This window comes from Natator depressus, chromosome 1 (genome assembly GCF_965152275.1).
Source record: "Natator depressus isolate rNatDep1 chromosome 1, rNatDep2.hap1, whole genome shotgun sequence".
Taxonomy (NCBI): Eukaryota; Metazoa; Chordata; order Testudines; family Cheloniidae; genus Natator; species Natator depressus.
In genome coordinates this window covers 255,651,945-255,667,439 of record NC_134234.1, presented here as the reverse complement: position 1 = coordinate 255,667,439, position 15,495 = coordinate 255,651,945, and the positions used below count along the sequence as shown (strand labels likewise).

Genomic DNA, 15,495 nt, shown 5'->3' with positions numbered 1-15,495 from the left:
CATTCTGACCCGCTAGCTGCTGCTTCAGGAGAAAGGGCAAGAAACCCTGCAGTGGGAGTTATAGGACAACCCGATCTCAGGGAAATTTTCTTCCTAACCCCCATTCTTCTGCGGGCAGTTTATGTCCTGAAGCATGAGGGTTTCCATTTCTTCCCCTTTGATGCCTTACTTATAAATTGCGCTAGCCTTGTTATCTTGATCTGTGTCCAGACTTTTCCTGACCAACGTGCTACGGGCAGGTCCCTCTAACTGCACTGATGGGATAGACGGGCTGCCTACACATCTGCCCCCTTGACCCTGGGATCCGGGATCTCTTGGGGGGAAGGCAGCTTCACTAGCAACCGGTTCACAGGAACCGAGGGACGGGGGCTGTATCTCTAAAACTGCCCCCCGCCTCCCAGCGCGTTTACACCCCAACCCCCCCCGTTCTTTGTACCCCCAGCCCCCTTCCCCGACCCCGCGCTTTGCCGCCCGAGCAGCGACCCAGCTCGCGCCCCGCTCCCTGCAGCCCGCGCGCGCGCGCCTGCGCCCTCCTCCTTTTCCCCTAGCAACCGCCGCCGGGGAGACCCTGGTAACGGTGCACGGGGGAGGGGGAGAAAGAGAGGAGGGAGGGTCACGTGCGGCCGCGCGGCCGCAGAGCGAGCGTGAGCGTGCGCGAGCCGGTGCAGCTCTAGTAGCGGCGGCGGCGGCGGCAGCCTGAGCTGGGGGGAGGGAAGGAAGGAGGGAGGGAGAAAGAAGCGGGCGGGATTATTATGGGCTGTGGGTGCTGCTGCTGAGCAAGATGGAGCTGTCTGCAGTGGGGGAGCGAGTGTTCGCGGCCGAATCCATCATCAAGCGGCGGATCCGAAAGGTGAGCAGCCGCCCAGCCCGAGCCCGGCCCCGGCCCCGGCCCCGGCCCCCCGCGGCTGTGGGTTTGTTGCAATGGCCATTTCGCTAATCCGCCCTCCCTCTCTCTCTTCTCCCCCCTCCTCCGTTCCCCTCCTCATCTGTGTTTTGCAGGGGCGCATCGAGTACCTGGTGAAATGGAAAGGCTGGGCCATCAAGTGAGTTGTTTGAGTATTTCTCCGTGTGTGTGTGTGTGTGCGCGCGCGTGTGTGTATGTGTGTGTCTGAAGGGTTTTTCCCCAAGTCCGCGCTGAGATAATATTATGCATCCCTTTTCCGTGCGCGCAAACTGTACTCTGGGGTTGCTCCCCCCGCCCACATTCTCCTTTTTTATGCGGGTGCTCGTGTTTTGTTTATTTTTTTGTGCCTTGGCAGGTACAGCACTTGGGAACCTGAAGAGAACATCCTGGACTCCCGACTTATTGCAGCCTTTGAGCAGAAGTGAGTTTAACAGGGGAAACCACGTTTGTTTATTTGACATCTGAGCTACCCCTGCAAAAAAAATGTGTATGTGTGTGTTTTTTCTTAAGAAAAAGTTTAACTTTCTAAAATTTGACTCCCTAAAGGGAACGAGAGCGTGAGCTGTATGGGCCCAAGAAGAGAGGACCCAAGCCTAAAACTTTCCTCCTGAAGGTAACTTTTATTTAAATAACTTAGGCCCAGTTAGATGTATCCAAAATCCCTCTGCCTGTCCACTTTTGGAGGTACTTAACTCTCAAATGACTTGGGCCTCCCTTAGTCTGCGTGTCTGGTGCAACTAAATAAAAGGGGGGAATAGAAGTAAGTGCATGAGATGCTGCTTGGGGTAGTGAGGGATTATCACCAATGAGATAGTAAAAGCTAGGGTGTGTGAACATGTGTTTGTGGGGATGTTCTCTTCTTGTCAATCTCCTCCTCTCCTTCTCCTCCGTCCACCCCCAGATGTTTGTCCCTGTGGTGTATGCACCTATCTGCTCTCTCTCCACACCACAGTGGTATTTCATTCCTCCCTCCCCACCTTTGATCTGTATGTGATAATATAGTGGCATACTTGGTGGCTATGAAAAGGGTTTGTAGTTGTTTTTTTAAGATATGACAAGGGTCCTGCTGCTGCCCCTCCTCTTCACATGTCAGTATGCTAGATGCCCACCGGTGCTATATTGGCGGCCCTTTGGGGCTCGCTGCTTGTTCTGGAATTCATGGAATAACTATACCTCTTCATGGCATAAAGACTCCACTTCGTCCCCATTGACAGTGTCATTTTCATGATATTTGTTTCTTCATGCATAGTCGTGTTTTGTCTCAGAAGGAAGACTTTAAAAAAAAAAAAAAGGTGGAGTCCCCAGTTTCCTCTTTTTAAAATGTGGTGGTGGTGACCTTTGTAGCGGAAGTTAACAGATTTTTCCTGTAAGAGTTGGTATCTGCCATATTCTGCTCTCTGACTGACACCCTGCAGACAAATTTGTTGCATTATTGCTCCCCTACAAATCCCAATCCTGGATCATAAATGAATGGAGGTGCCAGAATATCATCCAGTGTATTTAAGACAAATTTGCATGGGGAGTCCAGAATTTCTCAATTCTGGTCTAATCTGATACCCAGATGCTATGGAGATGGGTGCTGTAGCAGTGCATCTAATCCTCCTATCTCAGGCATTGACTCATTCTGTGCCTTTGGGCAAGTGAAGTTACATTTTTGTGTCTGCTTTCCCTATCTGTAAAATGGGGTTAATACTTTGCTTTCCTGCCTCACGGGTGTTGAGAGGCTTCACATCTTCAAAGCTCTGTTGAAACATAAGAGAAGCGCTAAGTGGCAGCACTCAAAGTTCTGTGCAATAGGACAGTGGTTCTCAACAAGGGGTATGCGTATCCCTGGGGGTACTCGGAGGTCTTCCAGGGGGTACATCAACTCCTCTAGATATTTGTCTAGTTTTACAACAGGCTACATAAAAAGCACTAGCGAAGTCGGTACAAACTAAAATTTCGCACAGAGCAGAATAAACAACTCATTGTCTATCTACTGTACACTGAAATGTAAGTACAATATTTATATTCCAGTTGATTTATTTTATAATTATATGGTAAAAATGAGAATGTAAGCAATTTTTCAGTAATAGTGGCTGTGACATTCTTGTATTTTTATGTCTGATTTTGTAAGCAAGTAGTTTTTAAGTGAGGTGAAACTTGGGGGTACGCAAGACAAATCAGACTCCTACAAGGTGTACAATATTCTGGAAAGTTGAGAACCATTGCAATAGGATGCCCCCTGTTATCTGCTTTGGAAGGATAGAGCATATGGGAGGACCGCAGACATAGTTTAAACATTGTGGGGAGAATCTTCCTGGGGTTTTCTGGATGCTCTGGTAAAAATTGGGGAGCTCTCTGAAAATTTTTAGGAAGCACTGCTTGTGATTGGAACATTCTCCCCCCTCCCCCTCCGCCGCCGCCACCACCACCACCTTGTCTACATTGTTACTCTTTCCTTAATTAAAAACTGAAAACGATAAAAATCTGTTTGCTTTCCCCACTAATGAGTGTGTTTCTTTTTACACTTCACTCCCTGAAATGGAGCTAGTCAGTTTCATTCTATAGTCAGTTTTTATCTCTGACACTTATGCTTTAGATCTTCTTGTGTTTGGGAGTCTAATAATGCAGAGGAAAGCTTAAGGCGACACCATTGACTTAAAAATAACATTTCTGTTTGATTTTTTTTAACCTACTATTACTTGTAACACTTGAAATCTGAAAAGAAACATTCTAATTTTTGCTTCTTTATTTACATTGAGTATTTGACAGCTCTAATCAGTTTCCCTGAATAGTCAGTGGGTTTCCTCTTCTATGTGTGTGGGACGGAGCAACATGGAAAGGAAACATTTAGTTAAAAAATTTAAATGTGTAATACTATATATAGCAACATGTGATTGTATAGTTGCAAAGAGCTGGCAGGGCATCTCAGAAACAGGTGCAGATTCTGAATCCACCTTACTTCTGACTTACTGTCTAAATTGATTAGATTTCTAGTTAATGGTTTTCTATTTTAAAAAGATATTGGGGTTGGGGGACACAAATCACTGACACTTCAAGAAATAAGCATTCCTATAATTTCTTAAACACTACCACAACAAACAATATTCCTTCACTGGCGTCTTGACTTGCGTTAATTCTTTTCCCTCCCCAACTCTTGAAATCTACTTGACTGTTACTGTAATCCTCTGACTTGTGCTTATAGTTAGCTTGTCACGCTGGAGAGGAGAGTGAAGCGTGGAACAAAAAATCACCACTGCTAGGTTGATGCCTCACTGTGGGGAGCACTGAGTAGGGCAGGAGCTGCTGGTGTCTCCTCTGGGGAGGAGGTCTGGTGAGATGAGGTTGTGTTGGGGACTTCCCTTAGTTGCTGGTTTCTTTGGGGTGTTATTTTTAGGGCTGGATCAGAAGTCAGACTAGACAGCAAGAAATAACTCTCTTTTGGTTTAGTACCATCTGAACTTGTCCAAACTTTTTTTGAGGAAATTTTGCAATGTGATTTTAGTTAGAAAATCAGCTAAAAGAGCCCTTCAGTCCTTTGTACTGAAGTCCTATCTTTCTGTCCGCCAAAGCCAAGGTTTTGACTCCTGTAAATGCTGCAGGACTGATGCCACTACAGGAGGAGAAGGAGGGTTCTGTTCTGTCTTGCACATTAAACATGTTGTCAGTTCTTTTGACTGCAGAATCTCTTGCCGATGAGGACTTCTGAAGCACGGGGGAGAAACTTGACTCTTGGGTCCCCGGGGGAGTTTGCAGAGCTGGCAGTTAGAACAATATTCTTTTTGACTGGCAAACTCAACCGATTAGAACTGGAAGGCATGGAGATTAAATACAGAACCAAACCACGACTGGTTGTAAAAGGCTAGCATGCACTTGTAATGAATGGTTTCATATATAATGTTTCTGACCAAGATTTTCAAATGTGGTGTTTAAAGTTAGGCTTCTAAATCCATATTACAGCATCTAAATAACTGGCCTGATTTGAAATTCCGTTTGCTTATTTATTTAGTTATCTTAATACTGATTTGGAGCCAGATTTACAAAGGAATTACTCTTTGAATTGAGTTATGTGCCTAATCTGCTTGGGCACTTCTTAAAATCCCACTAGGTGCCTATCTGCATTTTAGGGCACCTGATTGTTTTATAAATCTGGCCATTGGTGCCTTAAGTCAGGCTTCGAATGCTTGACTTTTCTATCGGATCGCTAAGGGATATCACACCAGTGTTTGTGATATCACTGACACGCTCTTGCATCATGGATGGCAGGACTGAAAGTGTGGGCTTCAGCTACAGTATTTTGGGTAGAAGGTTTGGCTGTATTCCCTGGATATTAGTCAAACTTTCCCATGGATGAAGAGCTGAAGCCCAGAGGACAAGTTTACTTGTAGGGGGGATCATGGCATGCAATAGCCTGTAAGGTGACACTAATTTATGGAAAACGTAAGTTGTTGCTTTGGGAGGGGAATTTGGAGTGGCTGATGTGGGGCAGTCCTTTCCAACCTTTATTAATCTGACATCCCTGATAGATCTTGTCTGTAGGAGGTTACTTGAGGGTTTAGAAATATCAATAAGATTCAGTCTGGGGAAAAATGGAAGCTCATGCAGAGTAATAGAGACACATTAACTGTCCCACACATATACTTTGCATGCAACTTTTGTCTTCCTTTCTCACCTCCCTGACATACTTCTTTCCTCACAGCTTTGTTGGCTTGGGAAATGCAAGGGTCACATGCAACTCCATAAAGTCATGCATGTGCTATCGGAGGACATGTCCCTGACCCTCCTGCTCAGCTTGCAGAGATCTCTATTCTCAGTCACTCTAAATAATAAGGTAAAGATTGGAGGGTGTTAATGGAGGAAGTAGTAGTACTGAGAGCGTGCGGTAATAGACGATAGGGGATTTCCCTCTTGCTGCTTGCAAGACCTACTTTAGTCTGTAAACTGAAGTGGAGGGAGGCGCAACATGGTGTTAAGCAACTTCCTCCCTCAAACTCCGCTTTTGATCTCCCTGTTCATAAATTACCCCTCAGCGGATTGAAATTGAAATCTGTTCCCTCATAGCATTCATTTTCCCTCCAGTGGGGAAACACAGTTTATGGTAGGGTTGCTTAGGAGCCACAGCTTTCTGTTGCTCTGTCAGCTAAAGGTTGCAGAATGCTAGTCAAAGAGGTGAAAGGGGAAATAAGGGCTCTTATAAATATATTATTTGAGGGGGGAGTACAAGACAAAGCAGATGCACTAATAAATAAGGGGGGACTCGTGTAAATACGGCAGAGCTACTAAAGTGTTTTCTTTTGAATCAAAACAAAAAAGAGTTGCATCCTTTATTACTTCCTATTTGTAGAGTTATTGACATAAATTAGGTAAAGTAAGATTTGTGGGGAACTTGAATATGTACTTCTCACCCTGTCTTCAGTATGTGTATCCTAGAGTGTGAAGGGAATGAACTGATTAAATTATTTGTTGGATCACTAGCAATAATTATTTAAAAAAGAACAGAAGTAGGGAGCTATTAGCTGATGAGAATTCATTAGGGGGCGGAGCAAATGTGATCCAGATTTCCAAAAGAAGGGAAAAAAGTGATCCTAGCAATTACTATGCTGTAAATCAACCTTTGTTCTCTGTTAAATGAGAACAAAATCTCTAGACGTTTGCAGACTTTTATCTTGATTGATCCCGGTTCAGTTTTCACCAACAGGGTATTCTATGTACAGCACTGAACACATCTTCCACTCTTAAGTCACCAAGGTAAAGACCGTTCCCACTCCAAGGAATTTACCATCTGAAGGAGGCATTTAAGATGCACTTGTGAAGTTCAGAGAAAGGATCAACTTTTTTTTCTTAAACTATGAACCCTTACAATTTATGAGCACCATAGAAGAACTGAGCCTTCAGCAGGGAGAAGTGTGTTTCTTGCAGAGATTTGAGTGAGAAGAAGACTTTGTAAACTGGGATTGGGAGGTAGCTCCAGGTATAGAGGGAAGCAGGCACATAACCAGGAGTAGGAGAAAATGAATGGGTCAGTAAAACTATCAACTTCCGGGGAAGAGAGGAGCGTTTGTAAATGATATCTGACAAACTTGATCACATATTTGGTAGAATTACTGGACTAGTGTCTGGAAGGAACACGGTAGTTGGGACATCTGGATTTTCACTAAAGCGTTTGATATTGTTTCTTGAAACTTTACTTGAGAAATGAATTCAAGCTGACTTGGGTATGTGTACTCTAACATGAATTGCTAAGCGTCGCAAAGAATGTAAACTAAGCAATGAGTAACAGCAGTATATTGAGTTGGAGGGAGTGTTAGGTTCCATTTTAGCCTATTTGTTGTAAATCTGTCAGAGGAGAAAACCAGCATGTTAATTCCATTCATAGGATAGTAAAATACAAGGTTTCATGAGGGTAGGGAAATAAAATATGGGCAGGAAATAAGAAATGGATTCAACCAGGAAAAATGCAGACAAGTGCTTCTGGGATGTAAAGTAATCTGGGACACAAGTATTCAATGAGCATAAGAAACTTTGAGAGCAGAAATACTTCTAAAAGAGAGAGAGAGTGACACACACCATGGTGTGATAGAGAAAAGCAAATTAGACATCAGATTAGTGTGATATAGTGGCAAAAAAGACAAGGGGATTTATGGGTTTGTTGTACAGGGGGAGCCATGCCAGCTATCAGGGAGTTAATAATCCCTCATTATATGGCTTCAGTTCGCTTGGAATAAGAGATGTCAGTCCCTGCACCTCACCACACCGCTAGATAATCCCAAACTGGAGGGAGTTCAGAGAAGAGCAGTAAAAATGCTTGAGGAGCTGTGATAATGATGTTTGAGAGAAGACACCGATTCAAAGTAAAATATGGACCAGAATAGCTTGGTTAAAAGATGTCTGAAGAGAACCAGTGGGGGAGGGATAGCTCAGTGGTTTGAGCATTGGCCTGCTAAACCCAGGGTTGTGAGTTCAATCCTTGAGGGGGCCATTTAGGGATCTGGGGCGAAAATTGGGGATTGGTCCTGCTTTGAGCAGGGGGTTGTACTAGATGACCTCCTGAGGTCCCTTCCAACCCTGAGATTCTATGAACCACTACCATCTGTATGTATTTAAATGGTGATGAAAAGAGTGAGGAATTATTTGGCTTCAAAGAGCTATTGAAACATACTAGACTGTAGGCTCTTTGGGTTAGGAATTGAATATCTGTGCTGTAAGGCACATAGGCCATGGAATAATGGATGAGTCTGAGCCAAAGAAACTCTGGATGCACATTAGGACGTCATGCCTGACAGTGAAATCTGTGAGGATTTGTGTGTGCTAGAGATTTTTAGCTTTGCTGAGGATAAACACATGTTTGTGGCCTGTAGTAAGCATTTGGGGAGTGGCAAACACTGTCCTTACAAATACATTAACCACCTTGAGTTATTTGACAATCGTTTAATTCCAGGTATAAAACGCCTAGTGTACATGAGCCTTTAGACTGTGGAATTGTTTCCAGACGAAGCAGTAGAAGCCCCCATCCATCACTGGAGCCACTTACAGCTAGACTAGACAAAGCACTGGAGAGCTTACTGTAGGGAACAGCCCTGTATTAGCCAGAGATGAGCTACATGCCTTCAAGTCTCCATGCCAAACTTCTCCCATTGTGTGGCAGGGCTGTTTGAGAGGTTTGGGGCTTCCTGCAGCCTGTGCTGTTGTCATAACTTGGGATTGGAGTGGGCAGGGTAGGGGCAATCAGCAGGAGTGGAATCTTTTGGGATCAGATATAAGGAGTTGGGGAGATAGGCAGGGGAGATAATAGTGCAGCTTAAAACCTTAGCTCCCCAGAGCCTGTCCTGAGCTGTGTGCGTGTGAGTGTCAGTGTCAGTGTCAGGAGGACGAAGTGAGAAAGTGGATGTTGTATCCTGGGGACTGCAGTTCTCACTGTGGTCACTAGATGGTACAAGAATCATTTGATTCTAAGTTGGCAAGGCAATGATGGGTGTGGGGCCAAAAGGTCTGGTTACTTCTGTCCGGGACTGGGTTTTGGGGGGAAGGGAATTATAGAGTGACTGTTTGGGATGAGGGAGAGTCTGTTTCAAAGGGGATGGGGCATCTTATCCTTGCAGGGCGCCATTTAAAGTGTGGCTCTGCTCTGAAAAGCGAGTGTAAAATTACGCTGTAGGGTTCCGTGTTTGTTGTCTCCAAATCAGACTATCTCAATTTACAAATGAAAATGTAGTTAGCTGCTTGCAGACAATCCTGTTGCTGATGCATGAGCCAGAGTAAATTCCAGCTCACTCTGCCAGAGCTGTCATGGCTCTACAGGACTAAGAAGAACTAAAAACTTTTGTCCCAAATGTTAGCAGATATGACTCCTGATACATTTATTGGGGAGGAGGGGGAAGAGCAGCTCTCTTTTCTCTGAGAAAAGCAGGTGCCTTTCACTACTTAATCTGTCATGTTAAACGAATATCTCATCTGAAGGGGCAGGACAAGTCTGGTTTTTAGGGGGAGAATAAGAACAAAGGAATTGCATAGGAACCTAGGGGTGGAATAGGAATATAAGAATTGCATCGGAAACCACGATAGACCCTAGGTTAGGGTTAGTTAATTATTTTTTTTGTCAAGGTCCAAATTTCTTGGTCAAGGTCCAGATTCCAGAGAAACATTTTTCACACCACAGTAATAATAAGTAAATAAAAAGATTTTGCAGTCTGTTCAAAAGCATCTCATGGTCTGGATTTGGCCTGCAGTCCGCGTATTGACTACACCTGCCCTAGTTCCATTTAGCCCAATATCGTGTCTATGACGGTGGCCAGCACCAGATGTTTCAGAGGAAGGTGTAGGGACCCCGCAGCAGGCATGTGTGAGATAATCTGCTCTTTCTCCCCCTCCTCCCACACCCTGACACACACGCTACGCTAAAATCCTAAAACGTGAGGTTTAACATCCCTTCCAAAATTTGCATTTTCATTAATTATGATAACTCCACATATTCTTGATCTCCATGCAGACAACCCAGGGGATTACAGACCAGTCATCTTAACTTCAGTACCTGGAAAGATAATTAAGCAATCAGTTTGCGGATACCTAGAAGATAATATGGTGATAAGTAACAGTCAGCATGGATTTATCAAGAACAAACCTAATAGCTTTCTTTGATAGGGTAATGAGCCTTGTGGATAGGGAGGAAGTGGTATATCATATCTATATGATTTAATAAGGCTTTCAGTACTGTCTCACGTGACCTTCTCATACACAAAAGCGGGAAAAACAACCTGGATGAAGCTGCTGTAAGGTGGGTGCATAACTGATTGGATAACCGTTCCCAGAGAGTAGTTAGTTATCGGTGGTTCATAGTCAAGCTGGGAGAGCATATCAAGTGGGGTCCCGCAAGGATCGGTCCTGGGTCTGGTTCTGTTCCATATCTCCATCAATGATTTAGATAATGGCATAGAGAGTACACTTATAAAGTTTGCAGACGATACCAAGCTGGGAGGGGTTGTAAGTGCTTTGGAGAATAGGATTAAAATTCAAAATGATCTGGACAAACGGGAGAAATGGTCTGAAGTAAATAGGATGAAATTCAATCAGGACAAATGCAAAGTACTCCACTTAGGAAGGAACAATCAGTTGCACACATACAAAATGGGAAATGACTACCTAGGAAGGAGTACTGCGGAAAAGGATCTGGGGGTCATAGTGGATCACAAGCTAAATATGAGTCAACAGTGTAACGATGTTTCAAAAAAAGAAAAAAACATTCTGGGTTGTATTAGCAGGAGTGTTGTAAGCAAGACACAAGAAGTAATTCTTCCGCTCTGCTGTGCTGTGAATAGGCCTCAAGTGGAGTACTATGTCCAGTTCTGGGGGCCACATTTCAGGAGAGATGTGGACAAATTGGAGAAGGTCCAGAGAAGAGCAACAAAAATGATTAAAGGTCTAGAAAGCATGACCTGTGAGGGAAGATTGAAAAAAAAAAAATGGGTTTGTTTAGTTTGGAGAAGAAAAGACTGAGGGGGGACATTAGTTTTCAAGTACATAAAAGGTTGTTACAAGGAGAAGGAAAGTAAATTGTTCTCATTAACCTCTAAGGATAGGACAAGAAGCAATGAGCTTAAATTGCAGCAAAAGTGGTTTAGGTTGGACATTAGGAAAAACTTCCAGACTGTCAGGGCGGTTAAGCACTGGAGTAAATTGCCTAGGGAGGTTGTGAAATCTCTTAAAAATCTCCAGTGACAGAGCAGGTTAGACAAACAACTGTCAGAGATGGTCTATACTTAGTCCTGCCTTGAGTACTGGGGAATGGACTACAAGACCTCTCAAGGTCCCTTCCACTCCTATGATTCTATGTCCAGTATCTTTTTGAACCTTGAATCTGAGACTTTCCTCTCACAGTATCCATCAGACCACTACCTTCTCCATCAACCCTTCCTAAAGATCCATTTCTCCCATGACACCTACAAGAAATTAACCAACTAATAGTCTGGATGGGACTTTGCTTGCTTTATTCCTCTCTCCTATCCTTTGTCTTGTTTGTCTTCTAGATTGTGAGCTTATGGACGCAGTCCCTGCTCCCTACATTCAGACAGTGCCTAGCGCGCATTGGGGTGCTTACTCACCACAAATAAACTTCTTGGTGTTGAACCCCACCAACAACCACCAGATGCTTATGAGGATGATTGGCCCCTTCTCCTGGTGACAGAGTATAGTAACAATTGAGTGTAGCTTTAGAATCTCTGGCACCAGGCTCCCTGGGCACTTTCCTTTGTGCTCCTCTTTCAGGGGAGCATGTAAGAAGGGGGAGGTCAAGGAAATGCACTAAAGCAGCACTGCATGCTTCGTGAGGATGGTACTTATGATGACAGGAGCGCTTCTCCTGTCAGCGTAGGTACTTCACCTCCTCGAGAGATGGTGGCTTTGTCTACAGGAGAAGCCCTCCCATAGACATAGCGCTGTCTACACAGGGGGTAAGAGCTGTATAACTGTGTCGCTTGGGGTGAGGATATTCCACACCCCTGAGCGACGTAGTTCTGCCGACATAAGTCTGTAGTGTAGACCTAGTCTCAGACTTCCTCCGAGTGCAGTCCTTGGTAAGTCCTAGAACCTGACCGGCTGCCCTGCACTAACTTCCCTTGTTTGTGGAGGGAGCCGTTCATGGTGATTGATAGTAACAGTCTGCAGATGAAGTCTGCTGTTCCTTTCCCATGGCTCTGAGTTCCTTGGTTGGTTGTTTTCATTGCTGCTGAACACACACCGGCAGGTCGTTTCTCTCATCTGTCAAAGATGGTGCAAGTGTCACAGCTGCCGTCCTGGCTGATGCATTGGGGATTGAACAGGGGACTTCCGGAGCTAAAGCAGGAGCTGCTACAGCTTGAACTAAAGAACCAAAGCTCCATAGCTAGGGGCTGTGACAGGCACTGAGGGGGACTTCTGGCAGCCATTCACCACTGGGTTACCTTAGTACTAGGGTCCTGTGCATTTAGTTCTTCATTTAAATGTGTAATTTGTATACAAACAAGGTGTAGCCCTCTGGCTCTTGACAGGGTGCCTCTCATGTGGTCTTGTCACCACAAGCTGAGGTGCCCCCGATTCAAGGCCTGGCAAATCTCAGGTCGTCTCTGACTCCATTCTGCTCTCTCCCCCACCACCGCAGGCTCGGGCCCAGGCGGAGGCCCTTCACATTGGGGATGTACACTTCTCTGTCAAGCCTGGCTCTAGCACCTCGTCACCCAAGCTGCACTCCAGCGCTGCAGTGCACCGGCTCAAGAAAGACATCCGGCGATGTCATCGCATGTCCCGGCGCCCCCTGCCCCGCCCAGACCCCCAGAACGGCGGGGGAGTGGGAGGAGGGGCTGGCATACGTCCGCCAGTCTCGCCCTTCTCCGAGACCGTCCGCATCATCAACCGCAAGGTGAAGCCTCGTGAGCCCAAACGCAACCGCATCATCCTCAACCTCAAGGTTATTGACAAGGGCGGGAAGGCCGCGAGTGGGGGAGGGGGCCTGGCCCGTCCAAAGATCCCCTCACGAAACCGCGTCATTGGCAAGAGTAAGAAGTTCAGCGAGAGCATCCTCCGCACCCAGATCCGCCACATGAAGTTCGGCACCTTCTCGCTGTACAACAAGCCGTCCGCTGCACCAGCCACATCTCTGGAGGGCAAGATGGAGGCAGGAGGCTCACAAGGTGCCTCCTGCGGGCTTGTCATGGGCTCCACCCCTTACGATGCCCACAGCTCCAGCTCCTCAGGCTGCCCCTCTCCTACCCCTCACTCCTCCTCCGACCCAGACGATTCTCCCCCAAAGCTGCTTCCCGAAACCCTGAGCCCTGCCATTCCTGACTGGCGCGAGTCGGAGGTCCTGGACCTGTCGATCCCACCAGAATCAGCAGCCACCAGCAAGCGCTCTCCCCCCGGGGGATGTGCTGGGGGCCAGACGCCCTCATCATCCCTCTCTTCTTCTGACCCGGAGCAGGAGGCTGGCGACTGGCGCCCTGAGATGTCCCCCTGCTCCAACGTGGTGGTCACAGATGTCACCAGCAATCTCCTGACCGTCACCATCAAGGAGTTCTGCAACGCAGAGGATTTCGAGAAGGTGGCAGCGGGTGGAGGAGGCAGCAAGTGAGAAGTTGGCTTCCAGCTTCGGGGGGGTAGGGGAGGCTCTGCTGGAAGAAGTCATGGTGTGAATGGCTGTTGTTAGTTTTCTCCTGCTCTCCCCCCATCCCCTTCCCCGGTTCTTTTTCTTTCTGCTTGGAGACTGGGGTGGGAGTTGGAGGGCAGAGGTGTCTGAAGTTCCCAGATGTCACAGCTGCGAGGGGTTGGGCTGGGGAATGATCATTTGTCTTCAAAGAACATGTTGTCAAACTGGTGTGGAGCCTGGGTGACAACGGGGGTGTGTGTGTGTGTGTTGGGGCTGGGTGGGTAAGGATCCCCCCCCCATCTTTTCTGAAGGTCTGGGGGAACTCCTACTACTGGAGAGATGGATAAGGCATTTGAAAGGGGCTGTGCTCCCCTCCACCTTCTCCCTCTGCCATGCACTGTACACACACTCCTCCACTTCTCCAGTTCTTCACCCTGCCTTCTCCCAGGGCAGCTCTGACCCTCTCCCTTCTCTGTGGCATGGGTTAGCTGTCTCTTATGATCCAGCTTCAGTAGTTCTGGCTGTATCTCTGGGAGAGGGATACTATCGGGGGGAGGGGGAGGAAGAGGAGGGAAGGAGATCAGAAGGTAAAGCATCAGGGTTAGAACGAAATTGCAACAGAGCTCAAGTGGGGGGTTGCACCCCTACAACACATGCCCCAGGCTCACTTCCTTCTTGCTTTTACTATTGGTGCTAACTTGGCAGTTGTATGGGCACTTTGAGACCGCCTGGGCCCTTCCTCCTCCCTTCTGCTCCTTCCCTTCCAGATCTTCCAGTCGTCTGAGCTTTGTTGGGCCTGTCACTTCCAGCCTGGATCTTCCTCCTTGTGTTCATCACTTGCACTTGCTCGGGTCTGAGGCATGCCGTACCCTTCCTAAGCCTTTTCCTAGTGGAAGTGGGAAAGCCACACATCCGTCCATCAATTCAGGAGGAGCAATGGCTTGGCATGACATTACCCCAGCAGGATGAGGTCAACAGGTCTTACCTCCCAGGAAAAATATAAGCCTCCTTGGGTCTACTGAATCACTTCACAAGCCTTGTGGGTGTGAAGGAAGATCTGCTACTCTTCCTGCTTGGTTTCATCTGTTTGTGGTGGGTGCGTTGGAGAGGGTTCACTGCAACCATTTCCAGGATCTGAAATTGCCTCTACAATTGTCAACCAAAGGTGCTAAGAACCTGTTGTAAGAATTACCGTGTCTTGCATTTTGTTTGTGTGTGTGTGTGTGTGTGTACGTGCCTGCCTGCCTGCCTGCCTCTCCTTCATCTGCCCCCCCCCCCCGCCCCCCACTCCCCAACTCCTTGTTTTTACATGTTCAGTGTGAAATTGGATCTGGAATCGCCCCCACCCTCTGTAATTGGAAGCAGGCGATGATGTGGCTTCCTCCAGTTCCCTGAGACATACTCTTAATGTCCAAGTGTGCAAAAGCGCTCTTCTTTGCCATTCGTGGCTTGTTTGACTCTGTGTCAGTGCTGAGCTTTGTGGCTAGATACCCCTCCCTCACTTCCCCTCTCCTCTGTTGCCGAATCTGTGAAACACTCGGGTGTGGGGAAGAGGGGCTGATAAAGTCCATCTAAATTAGTGTTGCAGTAAGTGTCTGCCTTGATTCCCTGACCACGGGGAAAAAGGGGGTGGGAGGGGTCGCCTGTTGTGGGATCCATAATTCTTTATATGCCTACAGGGGTGCGCGTACTGGGGGAAGGAGAAAGGAACTCAGCTCTAAGGAGAGTCTCTCTCTCTGTCACGCAGCCACCAAAATAACTAAATTGGGTGGAATTCACCCCTTTTGTGGTTTTGCATGCAGACACCCTGGATTTGAAGGGTATGTCTACACTACAAGCGCTATGGCTGCTGCTATGCCACTGTAGCGTAGACACTTGCTACAGTGACAGAAGGTGTTTTTCTGTCGGTGTAATAAAACCACCGCTTCAAGAGGAGGTGCTTGGTTGACAAAAGAATTCTTCCACTGACCTGGCTGCGCCTACAATGTGGGTTAGGTTG

At 46.8% G+C, this 15,495-nt stretch overlaps 1 protein-coding gene across 2 annotated transcripts; it reads left to right on the top strand.

Moving 5' to 3' along the window:
- Nucleotides 1–717: 717 nt before the first annotated feature.
- CBX6 (chromobox 6) lies at nucleotides 718–14,765 on the top strand. Of its 2 annotated transcripts, none has more exons than XM_074941587.1 (5): nucleotides 718–850; nucleotides 1,000–1,043; nucleotides 1,260–1,325; nucleotides 1,451–1,517; nucleotides 12,570–14,765. In XM_074941587.1, the coding sequence occupies exons 1-5, from the start codon at nucleotides 782–784 to the stop codon at nucleotides 13,479–13,481; spliced, it is 1,158 nt and encodes a 385-aa protein (XP_074797688.1). In that variant the 5' UTR covers nucleotides 718–781; the 3' UTR covers nucleotides 13,482–14,765. The 2 variants fall into 2 exon arrangements, with proteins under 2 accessions (XP_074797688.1, XP_074797687.1); XM_074941586.1 differs by having other exon boundaries at nucleotides 12,516–14,765.
- Nucleotides 14,766–15,495: the final 730 nt, after the last annotated feature.